The 10,227-nt window shown below is 48.5% G+C and overlaps 1 protein-coding gene across 1 annotated transcript in view; it reads right to left on the bottom strand.

The window, feature by feature from the left end:
• Positions 1-5,619: 5,619 nt before the first annotated feature.
• The window catches only part of Siah3 (siah E3 ubiquitin protein ligase family member 3), a 66,250-nt gene continuing 61,642 nt past the window's right edge, over positions 5,620-10,227 (bottom strand). The window contains exon 2 of the mRNA XM_021635068.2: positions 5,620-9,668. Coding sequence (XP_021490743.1) covers positions 9,000-9,668 — 669 coding nt within the window. The 3' untranslated portion in view covers positions 5,620-8,999. The remainder of the gene's footprint in view (positions 9,669-10,227) is intronic.

Below are 10,227 nucleotides of genomic sequence, written 5' to 3'. Positions count from 1 at the left end.
TGCCTCCAAGTGTTTCCATTGCTGTAAATAATAGACTATTACATTTGGGTGCATTTTCTGCTTATTTGCCAGCCTACAGGGGCATCATAAACCAGCCCAGCTTCGGCAATTGCTAATTGGGAACGGCTGTTGGCTTCTATTGTGTGTGTTAGGATCAACCTTGATGGTTACTTGATTAGGTGAAGGGAACAAGAAATTCCTGAGGGCGGGGACCACGTGTTCCTTCCCCAACTGTTCCTTCCGTTTGCTACAAGAGACACTCAGCAATGTTTTGGTGTTCAAATATTTCTCCTGTCTCCACACACTCTTCTTAATGGATCAAGAAGACTGGAGACCACTTTTTGCGTTGATAGCTTCTCTCTGCGTGAATGGTTCTGCTCTCTGAGACTCTGGGATTTAAAGGCACAATGAGAGCTGGGGAGATAGCGCGGTGGGTACAAGTGCTCGCTCACGTACCTGGTAGCCCCTCCGTGATCACATTTAAGTTCCCTGACAACCCTTTAAACCCCACCAATGTATGAAGACATTAGGCCTGCCCCCACACTTGACTATGTCTTGGTTTCTCACAGTTGCTGTATGGTTGCCTATACAGAGGTAATATTCTTTTTATGTAAAGATACTTCCAAATCATGTTAAAATAGCAGTGGGCTGTGCTCAAGGCTTCAGAGCATATGACCTCAAATATGGCTTCCCTCCTCATGAGAACAGGAGTTTAGATACAGAGACTTGAAAACCAGCAGATATACTTCTAGTCCATGACAACTAATTCTGTCCTGTCTAGAAGCAAGAATTGTCCTTGATTCTATAGCAGTGCTGTCCTGACCAGAGCCCAGAAACACCAAAATGCTAAAAGCTGATGGTTTAATTTCTGCCTTCTTGTTTTCGTCTTTCTTCTCCTAAAAAAACAAATGGCAACTTTAATGAGCTCAGACACCTACAAGCTATGGGAGACACAGATGCCCTGGAATCTGTGTCCAAAATAGACATCTGCCCAGATACGTGTGGGACAGCCGGACTGTCCAACTCACACCCTGTACCTCCGTCCTTACTAACCTAGAGCAGGACCCCCAGTTGCTGCTCTGTCTGGGAACCCTCCTGCTCCAAAGGCACCCTGTTTGCATCCTTTCTCATGAGCTCCATCTCTAATAAGATTTCTTTCTGAAACTCAGCCTTCCTTTGTCCACTCAATTCATTCTGAGCCTGCAGAACAAAGGCCCCGAAAGCCTTTCGCTGCATATGGCTTTGGTGGCCTTTGTACTCAAGGACCTCTGCTCACCACGCCCAACCCTGTCCCCATCACTCCTTTCCCAGACATAAACCTGATACTCACTGGGAATCTCACAAACAAAACTCTAAACTTTTATTGCACCGAGAATATCCTAACTTCCCTTACCACTCTGCTTGTCTCTGATTTTACCTTTCCTGCTGTGAGCCGCTCACGTACCTGGTAGCCCCTCCGTGATCACATTTAAGTTCCCTGACAACCCTTTAAACCCCACCAATGATGAAGACATTAGGCCTGCCCCCACACTTGACTATGTCTTGGTTTCTCACAGTGCCTTTCTATCCATTAATTCCTGTGCTTGAATCTATGTTCAAAGGTTCTTCTAAAAAAGTCCAACCCTGGTGGCTGGGGAGAAGGTTCAGTTAAGTGCTTACCGTGTAAGGATGATGACACAACTCTGGGTCCCTAGGGCCTATGTGAAAAGTTGAGCGTAGTGGTGAGCATCTGTAAGCCCAGCACTGGGCAGGTGGGGAGGGGCAGTGAGGGTAGAGACGGGAGGGTCCCTGGAGTTCACCTGCCAACCAGCCTGAAGTTCCTTTCTGCAGTGAGAAATTCCTTTTTGCTCTCACCAGAGTGGGAGTTTCAGAAAACTCTCACCTGCAGTGTGTCCAGCACCCGCTATGGCTGATAAAAACTAGAGAGAGAACTAGATAAAATAGTGAAGTCCTACAGAGAAGAATGGGCCTTCTCTGCTTCTCATCAAAGTTATTTACTTCCTAACCAGCCAGAAAGTGTTTGTGATTTAAGATGTCAGTCCAATCCGTGTACCGCCTCCCAAAACAACTTTTGTGGAAATCTATCAGAATGAGACGTCTTCCTTTGAGCTTGGTTTTCTGGCACATTCTCTGTGGTGCCCTGACATGGTACAATCCCTAGTTTACAGGGATTGTATAAATCCAACTGGATGCCATTTCCTTTGACCTCGGTGTTAGATTTGAAACCGGAGAAGTGTCCACCTCCTGTGTATTAATGGAAGTGGATATGGTACCTGGCAAAGAGCTCATCTACTTCTAGACTAATGGGAGGTAGTTCAGCGATTTCCTTCTCTCCTTCCTCTAGGCAAAGCTCACGTGGGGTTTAGCTCTGAGCTGTTGGAGGAAGGAGAATGATAATTCACACCACTCAGGGAAGGCCCTGAATGCCGCCCTGGTTTAGGCAGCTGGGGATTTTCAGGGTAAATAACTGCCTTCCTCAGGGATTTTCTGCTGAAACTCTTGGTCAGGGATGGGTCAGAGATTTAAATATAAATTCCCATCTCCACCAGGCAAGGATTTAAAGGATAAACCCCTTCTGCTCAAAGGAAGATTTACACAGTTGTAGTCACTTCACTGGGGGCTGTTTCCGTGTGCTGCTTGAAACCCTGGGGCCTCCACACCCTGGTTCACCCATCCATCCTGGCCGATAAACTGCCGCATCTCCATCAACCTGTACAGCCCTTTCTGCTCCTCTGTCCCCTCTACCTTTCACTGCCATCCCCCAGTGGCAAGAACAGGGACCTCTATTAAACACCAGATGACAAAATCACCGACTGTTCACAGCTGTTTGGGTCTCTGGTTATGTCTTGCTTCGACATCCAGACGCTGCCTCGGACCATCTTTATCTTCCCTCCCCTCCTCCTCTCCTGTCTGAGAAATGTTACCTGCTTCTCTTTATGGTGAGCCATTTTTCTCACTGGACCCTGATTTCAGAACCTGCAGGGGAGAGCATTAACAATCAGAGTCCTGGGCTCCACCCCGGCCCTCTCAATCAGAAATGCACATACTGGGGTTTAGAAATCGATCGAGGCAATCAACCCTTCAACAACTCCTGGATTCCAGGGTGCAGTGGAGCTGGGCCTTCCCCCCATGTCTGATTTTTGGAAAGGCTCCATTTTCCCTTTCATTTAGGCGATGCTCTCTCCTCAGTACTGAGTACCTTACTGTAGGTCTCTGAGGATATAGAGGGAGAGACAAAGCAAGTACCTGGGCTACTATTAAATGCAAGGTAGTCAATGACTTGGCCTGAAAGGTGCCCAGCTCATAAATATTCATGTTAACCTTCTCTGGTCACTTTTGTTCACTTTTGATCATTCAGATCAATTCAAGGCTCTTGCCCACCTCCCTTCCCCCCTCTCCCAAGTCTCTAAAAGCTTTTGTGAGAGCAGGAAACAGGTTCTGGGAATAAGGTGGTAGGAAGATTGAGGTTAGAATGAATTGACAGGCAATAGGATTAGAACCTTGCTCAATTCTGATCTTGGGAGTAACTAACAGTGGCTTGGAATTAAAGAATTAAACCACGAAGGCTTCTTTGACAAGCGATCTGATAGACCCAGAAGTAAATTTCAGAGACAGTGTTGTCAGGCAGAGGCAGGGGACAGCTGAGATAAGGGGTTCTGGGAGGCCAGGGCCAGGGGTGAAGCTCATTTCTTTCTTTAGAATGCAGGCAGAGAGGCATCGGTCCCACTTCTCAGGGCAGCGCAAGGTTCTGAAATAGTCCGAGGGGCACGGGAGTTATCAGTTTCCATTCACTGCTGGTAGCATCCTCTCCCTTCCATCCAATTATGACTTTAAATGGAGGCAAGCATGAAAAGCGAAGGGAGATAACGGAACATGAGGCAAGTGTGACAACTAGCAAATCTTCGTGCATTGCCCTCGGCCTGGTAGCTCTATATTGCTCTTCCCTCACGTGGCAGGGAACAAACAAGAACGAGCACATTCCAAAGGGCTCAAAGAAAGTATATCAAATGCAGTGTGATGGCTTTCCGTGGAAGAATATCACGCTGGTTTGCCACTGCTGCTTCTCTGCGATGTCATAAGAAAATCTTTTTTTAAAAAAAATCTATATCTGAATTAGGAGAGAGTGAAATGTTTCTGGATGTCCATCCTCTTTCTTATCTCATCCCCCAAAAGAGGTTTGACAAGGACAGGGGATGTTTCTGGTACACTTGAAGTGAAACATTTTCCCCTGAGGTTGGAAATTCGAACATAGGTAATGGCTGTGTTCCGCTGCTGGGGAAACTAACACGTAAGTACGGTAGATCTCCCAGGCCTCTTTTTGGTGGCGTTTCTTCGGTTGAACATCTTCAGAACAAATAATCGGAGCATCTGGATGCTAGTTAGAGCTGGTTTCAATCAAAGTCAGATTTTATGTTCAGCCTGAGACCCTCTCTCTCTCTCTCTCCTTCTTCCAGAAGTCAGACCCAAGTTGCAGCCTTGGGAAGCCTCACTTCTATCACACCCTCCTGGTTGGTGTGTGTGTGTGTGCGCGCGCGTGTACATGTTTGTGTGTGCATGTGTGTGGTGGAACTGGGAGTGTGCATACCCACCAACAGGTATGTAGAGAACAAAGGTTGATGGCATGTTGTGTTTCTCTGCCTAAGTTTTTGACTCGGGGTCCCTCACTGAACGTGGATCTCACTGATTCGGGAAGATGATCTGGCCAGCAGACCTGGGCAGCCTCCTCTTTCTGCTCCCCATTGCTGGAATTACAGACGCAGACCGCATCACGTGGCTTTTATGTGAGAGCTGGGGGCCCGAATGCTAGTCGTCACCCGTGCGCAGCAAGCGTTTTCCTGACTGAGCTTCCAGGGTCTTGAGACTTTTGTGACGGTGGGAAGCATGCCCTCCCTGGAGGTGTCCTTGATGAGGTGCATCAAACGAAGTAGTCACAGCAGGAAGGAAAGGCTCTGGGCTCTGTCTTCCCTATGACCTTCCCCCCACCTAGTACCTGCTCTGCCCCCTGGCTTCACAGCACATCAGGGTCTCACATTTCTCCCTTGGCAACGCATATTATGGGATATTTAAAACCACCACTTATTATTGTCCTTCTCAAATGTTCCATGTTTCCCATCTCAAGTTTCAAAGGAAAGCATTTCTTTAGAGAACATTTTGACCTACAGGAAAGCAAGATGGAGGGAGGGAAACCTGTGAGAGAAAATGATAGAGGATTCCAGTTTTACAGAGCTGGGTTTTGCTTTTAGGTCAGGGTTGCCAATAGGCTGGTTTTGTGGGTCATGGTCCTCTATGAAACCCATCAGATAGGATTCTGCACGGCGGCATAGGTTGGGGTGGAGTGGAGGGCAGTTTTGAAGGGTGTTCTAGGTGAGAAATACTCTTGGAAGCCTTGGAACTTTCTGGGGCTATCTTGGCTTGTAGAATTTGCCAATGGCTATAGCGTAAATCCTCCCGTACCGGCTAATTGCAAGCTATCACCATGGAGTCACTGCACGCTGAGTTGGGAGGCAGGCAGCGGGGCATCATTGTAAGCCCGGTCCTTGCAAATGGTTATCTGGGGCCCGGAAAGGAAAGAGTGGTGAAAGAATCAGGAAGTGATGACGCCTGAGTATTCTCCTTGTTTTAAATAGAATTTATTTATTCATAAGGTTATATATAAGTTAATTTTTAGTAATGTTTGTAATAACAGACCTACAAAAATTCTAAAAACATAACAATCTGAATACATGTCAGCTCTTGGGCTGGAAGAGAAGGAGACAAAAAAAAAAAAAGCGAAAGGCTACATTTAGTACTGAAATACTGAAGCAGGGGTTTCCATGCCGTTCAGAATTTTTATGGCTGGGTCCTTCCGAGACTCCGGAACGTGAGTTCATAGAAATGACAGGGATGGAGCTGGTGAGTAGCCTAGACTGTGGAACCAGTTCTACTGTTTGCTAAACTGCAGTTTCTCATCTGTTACATAGGTACAACGCATACACAAAGCAGCAGCTTCACGGGATTGTTTTGAGGGTTACATGGGATAATATGTTCCAAGTACTGACGCCCCTGGGTCACACAGAAATCTTCCAGTCAGTGGCAGCCACAGGGCCTACTGTGGCAAATATCCTGATCCATTTCTACGTGTCCCCAGCAGCTGCAGGAACGTTAGCTCTGTCCCAGGTACAGGTGCACATGCATTCTGTTAGGAGCAATTTTTACTGTATTGCTAAACCCCCCATCAGCCATTCATTGAGGCCGAGACTCAAGGGGAAGCGTGTTTCCCTTTAAATACCTTCCCAACAAACTGCTCACAAGTGCCAGTTCAAATATAGACAACTCATTTCTCTCTTAAGTGCTACTGTCTGTCTAGACCCTCTGATAAAACACAAATATTCCTCAGAGGGTATCATTGAGTGTCTTGGCATGAATGAGGCAACCAGGTTCCATTATCTAGGAACAAGAGGCCTGGCAGTGGGTGAAGGAGACAAAAGGACACGGAGCCACCAAGACTTCCACGTGCCTCTTCCCTCCCACCGCCTGGCACCAGCTTACTTCCCGTTGCCAAGATGCCACTAAAAGTAGATTTGACTCCAGGCTTTCCCTCCAAATTCTCCCCATCATTCTAGGGTAAATACAATCTATTCTCAAGTCTCCAATCCACTGCTGAAGCAGGACCCTGCTGAATACTGGGGGGTTCGCCTTCCTATACTGAGAACACTGAGTCCGGGGTGGGAGAGCTGAGTTTTAATTGTGGTCTGATGTGTGACGTTGAGAAGGTCATGATGCGTCTCTGAACCTGTGTATTGAGGAAAGTGATGCGGAATTTACTCAAGACTAAAAGAAAGAGCCTCTTGGTAGCAATAACACCCAGACACTTTTTTTTTATTACTGTCTTCCATTTCCAATTCACTTTGTCTTCTGTTTTTCAAATATTAGTTTGTAGAGAAAAGCCGTCTTGGGAGCACCGTAGTTGGAGGAAAAGAACACATTTCCTAACCTTTATTCTGAAGATTTCAAGGAGCCCCCGTTCCGATCTGTGTGGCATCATCGACTCATAATACAGTGTGCACTAAAAACAGCCTGCAGTTGCTCCTCGTTTGGCTCAGTAGAAAGGCAAAGGCAGCGTTGCAGGAGGCCTGTAAGCTCTAAATGCATTCTTCTTGAGGTGGTGTGTGTTTGTATAGTTGGGGCACCTATGAGGTCACAACGACCACTGGAAGCCAGGAAAGGAACTGTGGCCTCTGATGCCTGTAGACAGCTATGGAGGTCCTCGGTTGCAGGCAAGGAGCTTGATGATGACTCCCGGGGCTGACTCTGCAGCCTTGGGTCTGAACCATCCACGGTTGGGTGCCAACGGCCTAGAGCTGCATGTGTGATAGCTCCCAGAGCCCACAGGACCCAAACTGTCGCTTAGCACCTCACAGCTTCATCTTTGTGCTCACCTGTGAGCATAGTTGGTTGTGCTCCTCAGGCCCTAGATAGAGAGGAAGCCTAGGCTGAGAGTCCCAGGACGACTGGGAGATTGGAAAGAACTGTTTCTGTATCTCTATAAATTGATGCTTCAGGTGTGGGTTGACAGCAAAAGTGGCTGGAAAAATCACCCAGTTCGGGGGAAGGGTAGTGTGTTAGGATGAACTAATTTTGGTGGAGACAAGATTGCTGATGGCCAGCCAGGACAGTCTGCCTGAAACTAAATGTTCACTTGGAGGCTGACCAGGCCCAGCTGGTGTGCCTGAGGTAAGGGAACAAGCTGGAGAAAGTCCCACCCAGCCCTGTGGAGAGCTGTGTTGGATTCAGATACCATATTTTTCCCTAGCACCTGGACTGCGATGGAAAGGAAGTTGTGGACACAGTGGAAGGCTTTAAGGTGTCCAAGTTAGATCAGAAAGAAGGTGGAGTGTAAGAAAGGCTTCCCCCAGAGGCTGCTGCATGTTTCTAAAAACCAAACAAGAGAACACAGCCTGTGGGAGGGGGGAGTGGAGGGTGAGGCTTCCTTCTGCATATGCCAAAGTGACTCCTCGGCAGCCATATTTATGTACTGAACAGGGTCATAGAGCATGTTAGAGAGTGAAGAGTGGCCCAGAGTGTTTCAGGGCTGGAGGACCTGGTTGCTTCCCTCTGGGGTCCCCATGTTTGATGATGGGTGTAATTTATACACCATCAAGAACGGAGCGGCTCGCTCCCTGTCTGATATAAAAAGGTGTTACTCTAGTGAGGGGGCTGATGGATTTATAACTTCTACATTTAAAAGGTCTCTTTGAGGCAGGAGCGCCTTCCCTCCCGGAGGTGAGAGGTTAATTTGATACCTTCTCTTCGGCTGCTTTTCTCCTGCATCTTACCTAGCCTGCTTCTCAGCAGAGGCAAGATGCTGTTCAGAAAAGCACTGAGAACCTCTGGGTTTTAATAGCAAAGCAAAAGGAAATGGCACAGCCAGGGAATAAGGCCAGGAGAACCTGAAAATAAAAAAGAGCGTTTTTAATCTGACCACTGTCTCCAGCCCAGGAGTGGGTGAGTGCTTCTAACACAAAGGTTGCCTCCAGGGTGTGTGGAGGAGACACTGTCTCATGTTCATGCAGCTTGGCTTTGACCCCAAGGCTCCTGGAAAGATGTCGGTCACTGCTGCCTGGGTCTTCTCCCCGGACACACGGCCTCCCTCATGACAAATTAGGCTCTACCTAAAACAGCCTGAAGAGAAGAAGAAGGTGCTGTTTGGAAGCCCAGCCTCCCTTTAACTCCCAGCACTCTGCTTCTCTGTAATAGTGGTGTTCTCAGGGAATAACTATCCTGGCAGACTCTCCCAAAGGTTCTACAAAACTTTACCAACAACACAGGACAGATACCACACCAAGACCTCAAACCACAGATGTTTACATAGTATAATGCCCGTGGCAGACGAATACTAACACCACAAATTACCTGAGACGAAAAAGAAAGAAAGGAAGGAAGGGGGAATAAAAAGGTCCTGACATCTGGAGACTGGAGGCGCACAGGCAGCGATGGCTATCCAGTGACTCCCTCGCGTCTCACATCTCCACATCTGTGGCACGGACCTCTGTGGCGGTGATGGCAATTCCGATGGCGAGGCTGCCGTTGTCAGAGAAGAGCTGGGCCAGTGAGGTGTTGAGAACCAGGCAGTCCCCATCGGTGATGACTGAGTCCACACACTCCAGGACGGATCTCGGGGTGGCCTCCCATTTGAGACGCCTGTGGTTTCTGTTGAGCTCCAGGCGATAGGTGAAGCAGTCGGCCTGGGTCGGGGTCCCAATCAACATCATGGTAGCAAAGAACTGAGGGTGCCCTTCATGCCGTTCCTGTTTCCTGAGCACCAGCAGGAAGTGGTGGCCGAGGCAGGAGTGCATGATGATCCAGTCGGCCGGCGCAGGGAGGTGCATGTCTGTGGCCAGGAACACGATCTCTGCCCCCTGCAGGATGTCAATCCTGTGGATCTGCCGCAGGTGAGGAACCACCACCTCCAGGTGGCCCTCCCACGGGCAGGAGAACAGTGGGCATGTGCAGGGTGTCACCTGAGCGCTGTGCAGCCCGGCCTCCTGGTGGTGTAGGTGGCGGGGACGGGCATGGTGGCACAGGTGGCTGTGGTGACAGTGGTGGCGGTGGTGGTGGGGAAGATGGTGCGGGTGGAAGCTGCCGTGCTCGGCGGAGTTCTGAGTGATGGCCCGTCTGCTGGACACATACTGGAAGGAAAGAGAAAAGGGTTAGTGGGGTGTGGGGCTTGTCTTTGGTGCTGTGTGGCTCTCCTGATATTACAGTGCAGGTTTCTTTCCTTCTTCCTTCCTTCCTTCCTTCCTTTCTCCCTTCCTTCCTTCCTTCCTTCCTTCCTTCCTTCCTTCCTTCCTTCTTTCCTTTCTCTCTCTCCTTCCTTCCTTCCTTCCTTCCTTCTTTCCTTTCTCTCTCTCTCTCCTTCCTTCCTTCCTTCCTTCCTTCCTTCCTTCCTTCCTTCCTTCCTTCCTTCCTTCCTTCCTTCCGGGGGGATTAACCTCCTTTATCATCCTCACACCCACAGGCCAGGTCTTGAACTGGTTCTGCCTGATAAATGTAACGCTCACATTTCATCAAAGAAGATTCTCTGCAACTGATGGAGACCAACACAGAAACTCACAACTGGTCAAAATGCAGAAGACAACTGGCCGTGAGGTACCCAGCCACAGGTGATATATCTACCACACAGCTCTTGCACCTAAGGCTCATAGAACCTTGTGGCAGAAGGGTGAAAAGATTGTAAGAGCCAGAGGA

This window comes from Meriones unguiculatus, chromosome 9, assembly GCF_030254825.1.
Source record: "Meriones unguiculatus strain TT.TT164.6M chromosome 9, Bangor_MerUng_6.1, whole genome shotgun sequence".
NCBI lineage: Eukaryota > Metazoa > Chordata > Mammalia > Rodentia > Muridae > Meriones > Meriones unguiculatus.
Note: the sequence above shows the minus strand (reverse complement) of the source record. Positions and strands in the feature narration are given on the sequence as shown.